This window comes from Crocodylus porosus, unplaced genomic scaffold (assembly GCF_001723895.1).
Source record: "Crocodylus porosus isolate Cpor-Errol unplaced genomic scaffold, CroPor_comp1, whole genome shotgun sequence".
Taxonomy (NCBI): domain Eukaryota; kingdom Metazoa; phylum Chordata; order Crocodylia; family Crocodylidae; genus Crocodylus; species Crocodylus porosus.
Window position 1 is genome coordinate 35,252,428 of NW_017728909.1, and position 18,352 is coordinate 35,270,779.

General features: G+C 41.9%; 1 protein-coding gene across 1 annotated transcript in view; it reads right to left on the reverse strand.

The window, feature by feature from the left end:
- Nucleotides 1-324: 324 nt before the first annotated feature.
- The window catches only part of LOC109307679 (chondroitin sulfate proteoglycan 4-like), a 53,578-nt gene continuing 35,550 nt past the window's right edge, over nt 325-18,352 (reverse strand). Inside the window, exons 7-10 of the mRNA XM_019531693.1 lie at nt 13,778-13,909; nt 8,097-8,269; nt 3,070-3,253; nt 325-2,491 (exon numbers count right to left, since the gene is read on the reverse strand). Of these exons, the coding sequence (XP_019387238.1) occupies nt 435-2,491; nt 3,070-3,253; nt 8,097-8,269; nt 13,778-13,909 (2,546 nt within the window). The 3' untranslated portion in view covers nt 325-434. The remainder of the gene's footprint in view (nt 2,492-3,069; nt 3,254-8,096; nt 8,270-13,777; nt 13,910-18,352) is intronic.

Consider the following 18,352-nt stretch of genomic DNA (forward strand, 5'->3'; position numbering starts at 1 on the left):
GAGACGAGCCTATGCACTCCACTTCATCAACCTCCTGCATACAAAAAATCATAGACTATAGACATTGGATTTATGACACATTATAACCTGCCTGACATCTGACTCCCCAGGTACCTCTCCACTATTTAATTGCTACTTTCATCCCCCTTCTCCCCACACCACCCCAGCCTGTCTCTCACCCAGTGACTCCTCAATTTACATCTTCACTGACTATCTTACATGGAGACCAGACCAGCCTCTGGCTTCTTTACTATTCATTCCATCCAGGAAGAACACACACCAAAAGCAGAGACTTCCTCAGCCTGATGAAGGGTTTTTAAACCCAAAAGCTTGCTATAAATTTTTTTTCTAACTATTTAAGTTGGTCTAATAAAAGATATCATCATATTCACCCAAAGAAGCCTGTCTGCCTTGTCTAGAAAGCTAGCCATGCTCTATACCCAATACTGATTGCGTTTCAAAGTTGGGTTTGTTTTTCGACAGTGCTGTATCATCTCAGGATCAAGGTTTAACCACTTGTTTTGCAAAGATCTTTTATCAGTTGAAACAACCGGTGTGGGAAGCAACCGTTCACATCTGACTGCGGTGAAGGGGTAGGCTGTGGGGTTTTCAGCCCCATTAAGCAGAGGAGTCACTGTGACTGTGGGCACAGTCAAGCTCCGTTGTGGACAAGGACCTGGACTACTGGGGACTATGAGAGTCTGATTTTTGATGAGGGGTTTTGCCTTTTCTTTCTTATGACACAGTAACAGAATACACACAGAAATCACAAAAACAATGAGTAAAAGAGACACTGACACAAGAGGGATAATGATAGACAAAGGGTTGCTGCTTTCACTCAGCTGCACTCTGGGACTTTGGCCATTTGCTTTGATCATAGTCTCAGTCCATGTGGATTTGCTCACTGCGGCTTCTAGGTTAAGCCATGAATCCTCATCATGTTGACTGCCCCAGCGATTTTGATGTCGCCACCTGGTATGGACAGTCTGTCTTGGTCCTTCTGTATGTCCCTCATTCTGTGATGAAGCTGGTGGTTTACTCTTCAAGGTAGTATGACTCTGTAAAGTATTTACTGTGGTTGAGAAAGGCACCTCAGTAGTAAAACCCTGCACAAGTGAAGGATCATATGGCACAATGGAATACTGTAAACAGCCTACAGCTGGCTGCACATTATCTGCCTGGAGAATAAATACGAACGAATCATTTAAAACATCAGTGCTTGTCATATTTGCATCTATATCAAGCAACACTAGACCTCTGTCAATGTCATCCTGTGTGAACATACTAATTTCTTCAAATTTAGCACCATTTATTATTGACTGTCTTCTTACAATTCTGCCATGAGCTGGGGGTTGTACCACTTCAAATTTGGGGTTGCTATCTGTCCTGTTAGCTAATTCAGTAGCATCCAGATCACTGATCCCTAATTTATAAGCTACCCTATTTGGAATTTTTAGGTCAGATGCAACCTGCACCAAAGGCCTGCACGTGATTTTCAGAACCTGTCCTGTTAGATTGCTTTCTGAAGTGAACAGCATGAACTCCAACCTATCCTGGGATGCGCTGAGATTTGTCATGTGATAAGACAGTCTCCCTGTGTGCAGGTCTGCCTGTTCAAACTTAGTAACCTGCTTACTTCCAATCATCAGATGTCCATAGCTGAGAGGCTCTGTTACTTCATAACTAATGTTGGTGTTTCTCCCATTTGTTGTAGCTGATAGCTGTACATACGTAATAGTGACTGAGGTCTGGCCCTGTGGAAGCACTACATCTGTAAGGTTGACTATGATGAGGGAAACTGGTGTGACTTCAAGATTGAAAAGTTTGTATAATGGACGATGTTTGCCATCAGTCACACTAAAGTAAAAGACCCCAGATGATGAACTTCCATCATGTACAAACCAAACTCTGCCACTATCAATATCAGCTTGTGTGAAATCCTGTACAGGTACAGTGAGATCGTTTGTCATTGCTAAAAAGCCATTACTGGGATTGCTAATGATGGTGTATCTGATTTCTCCTGGAGCATTGTCTAAGTCTTCAACTTTCAGATTTTCTGGCCCTAGCACAAATGCATCTCCTTGCAAGAATTTCAAATGCAGCCTTTTTGTCTTCAGCTCCGGAGGTTGGTCATTCACTGGAACCACAGTGATATTAAACATCTCTTCCAAAATGTCAGTATCAGGCTTTGTTGCAGTCTTGCTCTTCAGGTTTAACCAAACAGCAAAAGTGAAATGGTCAGCGAATGACTCAGAATTATCATGTACATATGTGATTCCAAATTTGTTAAGTATGAATTGGGAGAAGTTAGGTTTTTCTTTGGTAATATTTCTTTCGCCAACAACAATAATGCCATGCTGTGGTAAAGATATGACTTGATACCAGACTTCATACATGGAACGTTCCATCTCAGGTAACTTAACCAACAGATTTGAAGCATCCAAGTTCATTTTGTTGATTAGGACTTTTCCTCCTTCCTGGACAACAGCACCTTGTGGAAAAGAGAACAGAAATGGATATGCAGCAGCATAAAATAAGGATGGTGCTCAGGAAACAGTGAGAGACAGTCCTACCTTCTAAATATCCCACATCATCTGATACAGCTAGAAATATAGTATTAGAATTTTACAATAGAGTGGTTTAAAAATGATGGCTAAATTCCTACGCTAATGTATGGGAGTTGAATTAAAGATGTACTGATAGGATATAGCTATAGATGCACTATGTATTTTCCCTTGTATTACTTCCACACAGTTACAGCAAAAGATAATCCCCATCCCCACATTAAGAGTTTTTAAGATATTTTAAGATTTTTTACATTTTAAAAGGTTTAAGAAACATTAGTTTTCCAAGCTTGTCTTCTCACCCAGTAGCAAAGGCATACAAAATAAATAATAATTTTTAAAAATTGTGTGAAAATTGTATTTTGAGCTTTACCTAGACTTGAGGGCAGTGTCCCTATACATTTTTAATTAAATAATTGGGAATTGTAAATAATTAGGAAAACTCAGTTTTTCTATTTTGCTTGTTAGACCCACAGGAGATCATAAACAGCCACAGTAACCTTACCTGTATTTGCAAGCAGATGACTATTGTGATCATGTCTATTAATGTCATATGAAATGGCAATGTGAAACACCTGGAGATCTAGAGTTGCGGGTGGGGAAGAAACTGTAAAAGTAAAAGAATCTTCTCCATTCCAGCCCACTGCCTCAATCTGCGTATGCTCATAAATGACCAGACCTTCATCCACCTGACAAAACAGAGGAAGTCAGGCTCTTTGAAGGCACAGGTACATTGGATACAAATTACAAGCACAACAATCTGAAAAAGCACTGTGTCCTCATCTCTACTCTATGACTGAGTGTATGACAGATGCCACAGCTGCTTGTAATTCTCCTTTTCAGATTATGTGTAGGCTTCTAGTTCCTTGATACCAGGCTGCCAGGAACTCCCCTAACTCTTAAGTCTGCTTCTCATTGAGGGTGGCAGAAGTCATATGCAACATGAGCCAGACCCTAATAATACAAAGGTGACCACATAAGATAACTCAAATATGGCAACCAGAGGGGAAGTGGGGCATGAGTAGAAATCCTGAAGGATGGTATCTGCAGAGAAGCAGAAGCAAATAAGGTTTCCCTCTCTAAGGTCAGCAGCTGTGCAGGTTCCCCCTTCTGAAGAATGAGAGCTTAATGTACAATATATTAAAATTGTGTCATGGAGCCCAAGCTTGGGAAAATTTTTGGCTTCTTGTGCTAAGAGGATACAAGGGGGCACTGCTGAACCCTGAAGAAGCTGAAGCATTGACTGTTAAGTCATGCTTTTATTAGAGATTCTCCTTCACCAACCATGGGCATTAGAAGCTGAGTGGAGTGTTTAGTGAGAAGCCTGTATATTTATTTGGGGGTGCCACCCATTAGCCAGTAGAGAACAAGGCTCTCCCCTACAGGCTACAGTTATACCATGCTACTGCTGCCTTTGAGGGTCAGAAAGGAGTCAAAGCTCAAGCAAGAATTTTGCCATACGTCTTCAAAGAAACATTCTGTGCATGTGTGCAGACAAATTAGCTCACGTAGTGTGCAAGCAGTCTAGTCACAGCAGTATGGAGCTCAGCCTGAATTAATTTATCTTGCTGAGAAGCAGCTGGAGAACAGATGGAAGCCAACACATAGGGTAAATTAGCCTGTTTTGGTTCCATGCTGCTGCTGTGATGACTCTTTCTATTAACTAACTTGTTTAAGCTTATCATGAATGTTTCTCCAGTATACCTAGGAGATACACAAATATACATACATATACATAACATACACATACACACACACACACACAAATAATCAGTTCTCCTGCTGTTGAAGTGCCTCCATCTGGGAGAATGTAGCATCTAGGCAACAGCATGCAGCAAGACTGTGCAGCAGTGTAGGGCAAGGAATGAAAAATACATGGTCATGTGAGTCTCTGGCTTATCACTATCATGTGAGTTGGTGGCATAAAGAAAGCAACTCCTGGAATTTGGTCAAAACCTCAGAGCTGGCATCCAGAATCTTGTGAATGTGCTATGCAATCTCTAATGGCCAGAAAAAAAAAAGATTTTTTTTAAGTTCTCATCTATTGGATTTATCCTTGGCTGCGTTATTTTTTTCACTGAATTAGAGAAGACAGTTCTGCTTACCAAATTCATGCAGATATCTCATTCAGGTACTGCACTCATCTGACTTGATGTGCATTAGGCCTCTGGCAATCATTACTGTTATGGGGCAATTAATTAATTGCACCATAAATAGTAATGGTGCTACATGTTTAGCTGATTTATGTCACCATAAAGCAGCAAACCAGACAAAGTTATTCCACAAAAAATGTGAAACATCTTTGTGGCTTATTTGTATGGTGCCATAATTTGAATGTGTAGCACTAACATGCCAGTGCTAACACAAACAGCTGATTGTCAGCATCACCAGGGGGATATGGGTCAGCATTGGAACTAGTACAGCCCTAGTCCCCATGCTGAAAATTGGCTGCTGAGAGACCCAGTTACAAGGTTTCCTAGTGGAGGAAGAAGGTGGCAAGGAGCTCTGGCTACTGGGAACCTGGTAACTCTGGAGCCCAGCAGCCTTTCTGCCTTGCCACAAAGGCTGCAGGCTGAGGCCCTTATAAATGCCAGGTTGCGGGGAGCTGGGCTGAACTATGCTTTTTAGATATCCTGGAACATGGGGATTCCAGGATGAGGGAAGAGGGTCCCAGTGCCCCAGGATGTCTAAAAACCAGGCATGCAGCTGGGCTCTCCTAGGGCTAGGTCAACCATCACCTGATTGTCAGACCCAACCCTGACTGCCCTAGGTCTTTAACTGGAGCTGGAACTGTTAGGGTCTTGAACGAACCCTGGGCTGCCAAGGCTGGGTGCAACAATCAGCTGATTATCAGACCCATTCTTAACTGCTATGGGTCCTAAGCCTACCTTGAGCCGTCAGAACCCAGGACCTGACCCTGAAAGTCCTCAGTCCAGTTTGAGATATGGGGCTGTTATGTCAGGTCCGACAACCAGCTGATTGTTGGATCCAGCCCCAACAGCCCTGGGTCTGGAAACTGCAGGGAGCTGAGGGAAGCCCTGGGTCTAGGATAAAGCTGTCTAGCCTGATCCGTAGGATCTTGAGTCCATCTGCAGGAGTGGGCTAGGGGCAGCAGTGGTGCAACTGGGACTGGAGGAATTTTATGCCCCAAACACCGCACCTCATAGCATGCATGTCTGGTATGACAGGAGGTGCAATGTTTGGGAGAGGGCATAAAATTCCTCCAATCTCAATCTCATCACTATTTCACTAGGGGCCTTAGTTTGTAACTGCTTGAGAGGGTATTTGGCTCTGTGTTTAATCCACAATCTACTACTTTGCCTGATGAACTTATCATGCCCAGCAGCAATGCCCTGAAATGCAGTGTACAGCTTTGGGGAGGGCACCAAGAAGCAGTGTAGGCATGTCTGTGTGGCACCTTAGGTAGACTAATTAGCACTACTAGGTGACAAGGACAATTAAGCCTCCTCAAGCTTATTAGCCACCAATGACCTTGCAGACATCCCACAGAATTCACTGCCATAAGGTCTTTGTGCAATACTTTTAAATGAACTGATCAATTCTAGTTATTTTGAGTAAAGCACATAGCAGTACATCATCTCAGCCCCAAGTGATGGAAGTTCATCCCACTCCTACTAAAATCAACAGCAAACTTCCCTTAAGTTAATGAAGAAACTGGCTCCAGACCGATTTTCAAAATAACTTCCAAAGCACTATAACTTGATTTGCCCTAAAAGTTCAGATTTAGGTAAGGAAAGCTTCTTTCTGCATGGTTCTTTCTTTGATTTCTACGCTGCTCATCCCCAAAAGGAGCAGCTTACAATTTTCCCTGTACTGCTCTGGGGGCTGTCTATAAATGCTGCCCTCTGGGACTGATGTGTAGCCAAGTGGAAAACAGCCACATGTCTATGTAGATGGCAGAACAGCATAAAGCTCCTAAGGGCAAGTCTAAGCTTTCAATTGGATCACATATATTTACCAAATAAGAGTAGGGATTATCATCAGCCCATAAACTCTATGATTTTTCATATTTATTTTTAATCTATTTAGGGATTTTTATTACATCCGTATGTTGCATCTGGGTTATTGAAAGGCTGCTACTGGTGTGGATTTGCTTGCTCCATTTATGCAACACTTAACTCAGATGATCAAATTAGAAGATAATTAAATAAGTTCTATTTGGTTTAATTAAATAGACATTCAGATTTGCTGCCTGGAGAGGAAGCTAATAGCTTCTTGCAAGACAGAAATACCTTGGAGATATCATAGCAAATGGTGGTTATGGAGCAAAACAACCCTGCATTCAAAACTAATCTGTTTAACAGGCTTGGAAAAGTCTGATGTACAAATTAGCTTTCTTATCCTGACTGTAAAATGGCTGGCCTCGAATGAGTCCTGTGGAAAGTGGATGGTGATTACAGCTTTATTTAACAATGGGGTAGCAAAACCACAGACATCAGGAAGAGATAACCACTCCAGCAGAAGGACTGACTTATTTTGTAGACCAGATAAATGAGTTTTACTTCTGGACACACTGAGGTGCCAGTGGAAGTCACCAGAACTGAATGGAACCAGTATGCTTTCAGACTTAAACTTGATTTATGAGACTTTTATTAAACAGAAACAATTTCTTCCTCTTCATGGACTTCAACATTTTTTCTTCTCTTTTTATTTATTTATTTTTTTACTTAAAATCCTATTGACCGTTTGTATAATCCTGAGCTCCAAGTGCAGAATTTTATTTCTCATTGTGGCAATATTCTAGCCACATTAAGTGGCATTTTTGGCACTTACCAGGAGATAGCAATTCTATTTCCCCTGCAGTGTAGATGTGTAAGCATGTGTGCACACTGAGCATACACTGTAGACTACAGACTGGCTGGGCAGGTACATAGCTACATATGCACAATTGTGTGTGTACATGCATCTAATTTACAAAAACACAGCAGACCAGATTGCCATTGCTAACAGATGTTAGACACCAGAGGAAAAGCGTCTCATGTTTTAGCCCTGCTTTTGCTTCTGTAAACTCAACATATTAAGCTCCTGAGTTGTTTTCTGAATACAATTAGTTGTGTAAAACCCACAAAAACCATGGATGAAGAAGCCAATAGGAGCTGTGCACAATCTAAGCCTGACAAATGGTGTTGTGCATTGCCAGAGATGACTTCTTCCCCCCTAAAACCTCCTAACATCTCACGAGGAAGTGAAACGAGATCATCCAACTGTTAGTGTAACAAAACTGGACCATCCACTGTTAGTTAAAAAAAAAAAAATACCATCGTAGTCAAAACATTAGAATATAAATTGTTGAGACTGGAAATCTCCAGGAGGGAAAACAAAGGTTTCTCATTGTGGGTCACTGCAAGATGCCAAACATTAAATAACACACTGTACTTGTGCAATAACAGTGACGAGTCACACATGTCTGGCATGAAAATGTGAGTGAAAGGACTTGGCACAGAATGAAAAAGTGGGATGAATTTTATACTTGCCGTCTTTCCCTGTAATTTTTATAACAGAAATGCTTACCATGGATTGGGTAAAACTGAAAATATCCTGGGTGGTGTTGCTGGAATCTGTTCTGATCAGTCTTCCAAGTTTTGGGGAATGTAAAACTGTAAAAGTTATCGTTCTGTTTCCTGTGTTAGCCACGTCATTGGTTACAGCTTTCAGATCATGAGCTGAAATAGGTTTCTTAGACCCTAAGTAATAATTAAAAATAATCCAGGTTTACAACAATGTATTTTTTTTTTACCACAAGAGAACTTTTATATCTACCACTCAGCCTGTCACCAAATTATATTACTTGGCATTTACATAGCACTTCATAAAATTAATTATTTTATTATGTCTCTAATTTTTATCTCCCAGTTCTCATAGAATTATGGGTGTTTTACAGTCAGTGCAAAGCACAGCACTAGGCAAACACACTGATATTAACTAGCTTTAGTTTATAAAAATGAAAAATGGAAATTACAAGCAGCAGCAGAACATACACTCACTGTCTACCAGTTTCTACAAAGATCACCTCAAAATTAAAAATTAAGGGATGAGGCATATTCGACAATAGGTCCTGAGGCTTTCAACTCAAAAGAGAGCGCTTAAAAATCTGGCTGAGGTAAGAAAAGAAAGAACATTTTATAATCTCCATTCTCCCAGGCAATTCAAGAAAATGGTCAGGTTCTGTTTAAGGAAGGTTTATTATGTCAGTCTTTGCAATCCAGATGGCACACATGAACTGGTATCATTTTATAGCAATAAGCTACACGTTGCTTCTGTCACCAATAGAGCATCAATGTCATCCTTCAAATATGATTAAAACAAAAACCACTGACTGTTTTTATATGAGTGAGGGTGCTGTACAAGTGACACAATGCTTTGAAATTGCATGTATTTTAATAATGCTGAATGCATGATTCTGATCTGGAGGGGCCCAAAATTCTTTCGCAGTACATCGCTGTGTAACAACCGGGGACTGTCACCGACTAGATTACTAACTGGCATTCTGGAACTTAACCAAACTCAGGCAATTTATAGAAGCGTTGTGACACAGAACAACTCCAACCATTTCCTGACAGAGAAAAATCTAACAGGAAAAAGTATACATCTCCAAATGCCACACAAGCAGCTTGTCCAATGGGTATTACTGCATGCTGTTAGCTTTATTCTAAGTTAAAATAATTTATAGCTATAATATAAAGAGCTCATCTGTTCATTAAAAATATCTCTGAGCATCTTCCTTTTGATATAACCTCTCTTCACAAATCATACATAGCAAACTTTAGAACAATAACACTTTGTCTCACTGAAAAGCAATTGTATTTTTGCATTTGTAGGCCAATAGTTTCTCAAAGATCACAAAAGGACTGTCCAACTGGCAGCCTAGCTAGCAGTCTGCAGGATCCCACCCAGGCACCACTGCCTGCATTGCTTCTGCTGCTGCTGTGATCAGGCTCTTCAGGCTCCTGCTCCCTCCTCCAGCTACCACTTCCTGCCTCTGCCCTGCAGGATGGAGTGGCACAGGCCCTGGGAGGAGGCTGATAGGCCCTCCATAGTGTATATCTGTCTGCTCAAAAGTTGGAAGACCTGGATTATGATAAAGAATAATCTTATAAATTTCCTGCTTCTCCCCACAACTTCTAACTTTAGCTTCTTCCTTTAACAACAAGCATTTACGTATATATAATTTTGGACACAAGTAATATATATCATTGGAGACTGAATCATCAACCAGTCTCCAGTAAAACAATCTTTGCAGATGGGTAATTTAGAACACCATATTTCTGTACACCATTTTTAAAGGAAAATTATGGTAAGTATAAGGAATGGGAATTTGTCATTTATGTTAACTTAATGGTTCTCCCTGTTTACAAGGTAATAGCTGTATCCTGGTTCCAACTGCATCCACTTTGAAGCAGCTCCTTTGAGGAGTTGTTGCTATACTGAAATTAAAACTTCCAGTTCCATCTGCTTCCCACCCTCCTATCACCCTGTCCCTTTGACAATCAACAGAGGTTTTATACTTCACATGCTTCTTAAAGCTTTTCCTTCTTCTTCATCTCCTCACTTCTTTTTGCCTTTTTCTTCCCTTTCTCTTCTGTTTCATAAAATGGGGAGGAAAGCATCAAGTTGCTATGTCTGCTGTGGGCACCTGGATGCGGACTACAGGGCAACAGTCAACCAGAACAACTTGCTCACACAATGCGATTACTTCTCAATAGTAGTACTGTATTATTGTTATGCAAATTAGCTCTTGTGTAGCTAGTTACAGTGTAGTGATGTATAGTTGTGAACAGACACACAGCAGGGAACTATTCCATTCATCAAACTAGTTCAGGCAATTCTATTTCTGCATAACCCTTATCAAAAGCAGTGATCTCCTCTTATAGAAACTGTTTTGGACTCAAGTTATACCACACAAACCAATAATTCTCAACCAGGGTGCCATGGCACTCTGGGGTGTCTTCAGATCCTTTCAAGGGTGCTGTGGAGTGCTGGTACGTGTGCAATCAAGATTCACAAGATAAAAACAGAGATTTCAAATAGGAATGCACATAGTTAAAACCATTCTTCCCTGTTGTGTTCTGAGTTTTTTGCAACAGATGAACTGCTCTATTACTTTTCTGTCATCAAAAAATGAGTGAAAATAAAAAAAACTGTCATTTTCCAAGTCCCTCAAGTCTATTAAAGGGTTCCTTGAGTCTAAAAAGGTTGAGAAACATCTTACCACTTGAAATCTCTTCCTTTGTGGCAACCCTTCTTTGCCACCTCCTGGCACTACCTGATTCCCTGTAGCTTTGCCAACAGGAGGTACCAGCAGAAGGCATCATAATCCAAAGACACTTAAGGTCAGTCAGATGTAAAAATGCAAGATGAAGTTTTCATGACAATCAGCTAACACACTGAGCATGCTGAATGAAACAAACTGCACTGGGACTTGAAAAGAAATTCCTACACTGCACCAGTGAATCTGGTCTATTCTATTTGAACTAGGGTGGTTGGACATATGGAAAGTAATACAAATCCTTAGGTCAAAAAACTGGGGAGAGCTGCTTATGCCCTTCTGAAGAAAAGTATCAGAGATTACTGCAACTAAGCCTTCCTTCAATGTCATAAAATATAGTCAAAAAGTGGCTATTAAATATTTGTCAGTGAGAAGCTAGTGCTTATGCTGCGGACATGGCCATAACAAAATAGCTAAAGGACAGATGTCTGGCAAAAACAGATAAAACCAGATTCATGTATACATTGTAAACAACATTTACGAGCAACTTTTCTTTTTCTTTTTTTGTGAATTAAGTTTCAAAAAAGAGGAAAAGGGAGGTGGTGGAACTCTAAAAAATTCAGATCAACCAAAGGGTAAAAAAAAACCCAAAATCCTTTCTGTCAATAGATATTTAAAAATAGTTCAGCAAGTTTGTAGCCCTAGTTGAACACACCTTTAGATGGGGAAAGAAGTATTATCTTTTCTGTGCTGAAGAGTTGTCAGAAAGTCTAGTGACTCTTCTTTTAAAAATGTCGCTGGAGAATTTTTCTTATAGTTATCTTTGGCTTAATACAGAAATTCCTATAATCCCTGTGCCTGCAGTAATTTTACACACCAAAAACAACAGACAGGCTAATAATATTTGTAGGTAGATTTACTCAAATCCCAATTATTCTGAGCAAATTACAAGACAATGCTGCAATAGCCTAATTTTACATGTCCTTTGTTTAAGTGGCTTGTGTTCGTGAGGGAAGATGAATCCAAAATATTTCCCTCTGAATTAATAGACAAGGCATAGTTGAATAACTACAATGCAGCCTTTCTAAGTGGTGAATTCCTCCATCTTGCTGGGTCACAGACTCTGAAAGTCAAAAGTAATTCAGGAAATACATCACTTGTGTGAAAGGTGTCACAGAAGGGTGTTCTTACAAAGCTACCACATGTACTAGATTCCAAGATGAAGTCCTTTTGCCCCAGTCAACATGAGGAAAATAAAACCTTGTCTTAGATTGAGTAACAGTCCCTGAAGTAACCACTGGCTCCTGTGCTACTCCCCGATTCTGTGCTGGTTCCCTCGCCACTCCTTAGCACTACGCAATTCCTGCCGAGTCCTCAGCATGGAGCCAGGGAGCAGCATGAGACCCAGTGGGAAGCTGAAGAGTGCCAAGGGAATCAGCGCAGAGCCAGGGAGCAGAACAGGACCAGCACGGAAGCTGCCTGCAGCACTGGAGAAGGGCAGGAGAGGCAGCAGGGTGTCAGGTAGTGTGAGGGCACAAATGGCGAGGGGGCAGGTACAGTGGAAGGCAGACACCAGGAGGGAAGACAAAGGGGATTAAAGTGAGGGATGGCAAGGCACAAGTGGGGGATAAGCTGCCAGGTAGGGTCAAGCTACCTACCCCTCTCCCCACCACTTGCCTCCCTACAGGTTGCCCCCTTTGCTGCTGCTTTCCAGCCAATAATTAGATGTCATACATGAAAAATTAAAACAAATGTATAATTTTCCATGTGTAGAATCTAATTTTGGGGCATTGTCTTAAATTCAGAGTTATCTTGGATTCAGGTAACCATGGTAATTTTGGCCATATGTAGACGAAATGAGAGGCACGTGTGCACAACACTTTAAAGTGGGCTAAATGCTTCTGCACCACTTTAATGGTGTTGGTGTTTGCATGCCTCAGCAGTGTATTGCTCATTAATTCCAGCCACTGTATCAGCCCCAGCCTCCCCAGCCCAGGGACCGCTCTGCCCACTGGCAGCTCACCCTCCCCTCCCTGCCAGAGACGTAGGTAAGTCAGTAGGGTGTGTGCACAACATGGGGGTTTAATCAGCCCTAAATTGAAGCAGTGCGTTTAAAACCTATTGGTTCAATTTAGGGTCCCCGTTTCATCTACATACCCCTAGTTCTTAAGGTTCTATGAACAAGATGTAAGCCAGAGTTGCACAAGTTAAGCCCTTATCCATTGCAGATATATACCTCCTGACTCCAGGTACTAGTTACGCTATTAAATCATTCTAAGCCACTCTCAGGTGGACTAGTAAATAGGCAAGAACCTACACAGACATGAGTAGGAAACATCTCTGATAAGCATGACTCCTAATACTTCAGCTCCTACAGAGGCAAGCTTTTATTGACATACTTAATGTGCTAGCCCTTATGGTTACAAATACAGACTTCCAAATGTGAGTCAAAGCAGCCCCATCTTTCTGAATCATTAGAAAAGCAATGATAAATCAGCATTGCTCTTCATAACTTTCTCAAGCAATAGCAAATTTAGCCAGCATCAGGTTGTTGTTAAACTTGCTAGTCAAAACCCTGAGGATATCACATAGGTACTCTTGGGCAAATTATCAAGCACTGAAACAGGTTCTGGATTGTAATAGCCACTTTCCTTCTTAGCTTCCATGAATTTGCTAACAATTTTTTTAATTAATTCAGTTTAAGACGATCCACTAGTTAAATGTAAACATATTAGCAGTCACATTGGCACGTATTTCAGTACCCATTTCTATCACATCAGGTCCATGCTTACCAGTAAATTTAAAGATCATAAAAATCAACAACACTGAAAAGGTAATTAAATTGTCATTTTAAATTTATAGGTGTGCATACAGTAGATGCCTGCAGGGACCTATTATATAGTCATTTATATATATACACTTGTATATATTATTTCCTCTACATACTGCAAATAAATTAAATTCAACTAATCTAGTGAGGCCCTACCTGGAAAGATGCTAAGTCCTTTGTTTATTTCTAGGCTGATAAGTAGAGTCTGAGCTGTGACGCTAAAAATCTGTCGAGGTGCAAAGTTCAAACCATCTGTCACCTGGAAGTTGAAGCCTCCGGACATTGGTCCTAAAGAAAACAAACATAAACACTCTCTTGTAAATGTTATTATTACCTTAAAATACCAATCATTAATTCAGCATCATGGTTGGAACATCTCTTGGGCCAATTTCTGTACCTGTTTATTCTGAAGTATCATATTTACTCAAATAGAAGATGACCCTGAATGTCAACCCCCCCACCAATAATTAGATTCTACCCCCCAAAAATTATAAACTGTTAATTCTCCATGTGTGGAAACTAATTATTGGAGGATCATCTTAAATCATTTCCCCCCCCCCCACAATACTGCAGGGAGGGAGGTGATGAGGCAGCAGTAATGGGGCGCCTGGTGGAGGACAGACAGTAGGCGGACGCATGGTAGGGCAGGAGGCAGGCATTGTGGAGGCACGGGAGCAGGCAGTGAAAGAGGCAGGCAACTTGCTCCCTGCTACCTGTTCCCCCATTATCCACCCCCATTGTGCCTACCCAACCTGCAGCCTCAGGATGCCCCAATTCCCCTTTCCTGTTTCCACTTCTTCCTTCCATGCCACTTCTGCCCCCTGCAACCTCAGGTCCCCACTCCCTTCCTCCAATCTTCTCCTCTGCCTGCCCTTCCTTCCCCCCTTTAGTTTTGGTCTGGCAACCCTCATTCCTCCTGCAGTCTAGGACATGGAAGATGGTTCTTGCAACATGTACCCTGTAGCAGTGATGCAGAGCTGACACTGCTGCTACAGGGCTGGAACCATGCTTTGTGCCCCATGCTGCAGCAGGGACAGAGCCTGCCAGTGTACAGCAAACCTAAGGAGGACTTCAGCAGAGAAAGGGAGAGAGGGGGAGAAGTGGTGTGGGAGGGAGGGAGACTGGGGGCTGCAGGGGAGGAGTGGCAGGGTATGCAGAGGCAGCAGAAAGCAGCTGCAGCTCTGTCTCGGGCTCCAGCTCTGGCCCCAACCCAGAGTCACAGCAGCTACCTGTCCCATCCTGCCCCACTGCTTCATCCTCAATTTTAAGGCAAAGGGCTTTTTCCTCCTATGTTAAATGGAGGAAGGACCGTGTCTTCTAACCAAATAAATATGGTAACCCAAAGTAATTTCAGTGAAGCCACTCCCAATCTAAACCTTTATATCTGAACATTGAACAGTTAAATTCAGGAATAATACAGGGAGGATTTTAAACAATAAGGACTACTGATTGTAGGTTACCTTTTCAGGGCCAAGTCTTCCACTGGTATAAATCAGCAGAGTCCTGGCTGACTTCAATACAGTTATGCCAATGCCCAGTAGAGAAAGCCCTGCCTGGGACAGAATTCTATCCATTTCATTTTGTTCAGCTTAAAAGGCAGTTTTGACTACATGAGTGGCATTTTTGGCTTTTATAGGCAAGTTGTGATTCTACTCCTCCTGCAGTGTGGACATGTAAGCATTTGTACATAGGCTGAGCACGCACACCTAGCTACACACTGGCCAGGCTCATAGGCAGGGCTGTCCCTAGGGAAGGGCAAATTGGGGCAATTGCCCTGGGCCCCACACTTTGGGGGGGCCCCCATGGAGTGGGGCAGAGCAGCAGCAGCGCAGAGCAGCAGCTCCGTGTCCAGCCACTCATTACCCCCACCACTGCTGCCGCAGCCAATGGCAGCGGCAGCTTCTTCGGGTCCAGGATCGGAGTGGGGATGGGGCCCCGCATGGGCTGATTTGCCCTGGACCCTGCACCCTGCTTGGGTCACCTCTGCTCATATACAATTGCCTTTGTGCTCCTTAAGTTTGTAAGTGAGAAATATGTAGTTGGCCAAACTCATGGGCAAGTGGTACTGGATGCCCTTACCCGCAAAAGGTCTGAACCTACGTGTCTCCAACATCTCAGCACAGTGCTCTAACCATCACACCACTTGCTGTGGTTTATCTAAACCCTATCTCCACTTGAAGCTAGCCCTCTGGACAGCCAAAAAAAGCAAGATAATAGGGTCAGGAGGAAGAGAACACATAAGATGGTGTGCGACTCAGTGCAATGTCTCTAGAAGGGAGCATGCCTTGAGTTCTGGCCTGAATTCTTGCTTCCAACAAGGCAGAAACTTCCTTACTGTACTGGTCTACATCCATTTTATCCAATGATTATTAAAATGAGAAAGGCAGGGGCTTAACTTTAAAAAGAGGGCTGGAGAGAGCACCATGCAATGCAGATGTTTCAAATGCTGCGCTGGGAAGCGAGAGAGATGCAGATTCAAATACCCCTCTAGGTAAAAGGGTATAGAAACCAGAGGCATTTATAACCATGCTCCAGGAGATGGAAGATGGGTGCTTTAATAAGATGGGTGCGCTCTGAGAACTATGCTAATTAAAGTGCCTGGAGAGTCACATGTATCAGCATCTCCATGATGAAAAACAGTGGTGGGGGTGTTTTAACTAAAGCTCATTGAATGAGCTGCTGCCTTTTTCCAGCACAGGGATGCTGATACAGTTGAAGCTGGAGTCTGCTGGAACACAGTAATTACCAGCCAAGTCTGCTCCAATGGGCTGTAATTACAGCACGTTGGGGCAGCCTCCCTGCATGTGTATAGGAGCCCCAGATCTCTTGTTATTTCCTAGGCAAATGCCCTAACTGCTCGATTATTGGGAGTACAACATGGAAGGCAACACCTGCTAGTTTCTGGCCAGCTACATTTTCATGAATTAAATATATTGACAGGTCCACAGTGGGTGCACAAACAGAATCATGTAGGTGCTCAACCACTACATAGCTCGCTGTGCATGCTTGGTCTTTTTGCGCACATTACTCACACCGTATGTACACACTGAAGGGGCTACAGAATCACAACCTGTGCATAAGTGCAAAAACTGTTGTTTACACAACTAGATAAATACTATTTAGGTGCACAGTAGGAAGCAGAATTCTGTCCCTGAATTTTCTCCTCTTTTTACCTTAGCAGGGCATCATCACTTAAGTAGTAACCCTTCAGAAGAGACACACATTCCCCAGCAAAACAACTGTTGTGACATTAGCTTTGGTTTAGATCTGTAGAAAGGAATTGCCTCCTAATTTAAGCACTTGCTTAATATAAAGCACTTGCTTTTACAGTGATTTAAAAAAAAAACAAAACACTTGACTTTCAAATAGCTTAGGTGAAGAACAGCTGACGAATCCCATCCCAAACTATTACACAGCCTACATTTCTGCTTTAAAATCTCTGGGTCTGGATTTGCTCTGGCTTTATCCATAATGAAGTACATGTCAATAACTGCATGAGGAACACTGTAAAATTATATTACTGCTGTGAATTGTCCTAATCCCCTCAGGTGCATAACACTTTCTGCAACTTGCTGGAAAAAAAATCAGGAATAAAGGGCCCTGAGGCTTTTTTTTTTTTATTGTGAAGAAAATTAAAAATGTTAAATGCCATCAATAACTCATTTATAATTCACTACCTGTTTTATTTAACTTAACTGCAATGTCACTTAAGCAGTGACATGGATACATATTCTGTAAGCAGAGATCATCATGCACTTTCAAATAATGGTCCACAGTTTTTGCCAAATTATAAATTAACATATCAGAAAGGCCAATGTCACTTCTGAGACTATAGTTAATCACTTCCCCAAAGAGTGTTTTCAAATCCAGCTAGACAAGGAATCAACTCTGCAAGATCAAACCATATTTTTTTTTTAACTTTAACATTTCCAGTGTTTTCTCTTGATAAAACCCAATTGCATATTTAAAAGAGTCATCAGGATGCCAGCTTTTGCTCCAGGTCAGGAGAAAAAAATGCTTATTTAAACTTCACTTACTTTCTGGCTAATAAAGATAGAGTGCCTGACTGAAGTAAACAGAAATGTTGTTGATGATTTTTACAGAATGAGTAGGCCCCTGAAAACTGTTTGGTTACCCAGCTGCTATCCACCAACTACTGTATTATTTTTATCATAATTGATTTTTTAAGGGATAAGTGAAGAAGAGTTTGATCAGGATAAAGAGTGGGTGAACAGAGCAGAAGGAAGGCAGAGAGAAAAACTTGCAATAATCACAGTAGAGGATGACCAGGCTTTGGGAAAAGGCTAGGCAGGAAGAATGGAAGGGAGCAAATTACTGCAGTGATATGTTGGGGGAAAAAAAAGATGTCAAGAAGTAGTGGAAGGAAAAGAGAAATGACACCAATTGCAAGCCTGCATAGAATAAACAAGCCTGGAGGATTGGAAGAGGGCTAACATCCCAATCTTTAAGAAGGGGAGGAAGGAGGACCTGGGGAACTATAGGCCAGTCAGCCTTACCTTTATCCCTGGGAAAATCCTAGAAAAAGTTATCTAGGAGCACATCTGTGGGAGTCTGCTGGCTAATGTGATGCAGATGGGTAACCGACATGGGTTTTATCAGCAGGCAGGTCCTGCCTGACTAATCTAGTTTCCTTTTATAGATTTCATAGACATTAGGGCTGGAAGGGACCTCGGAAGATCATCGAGTCCAGCTCCTGCCCGAAGGGCAGGA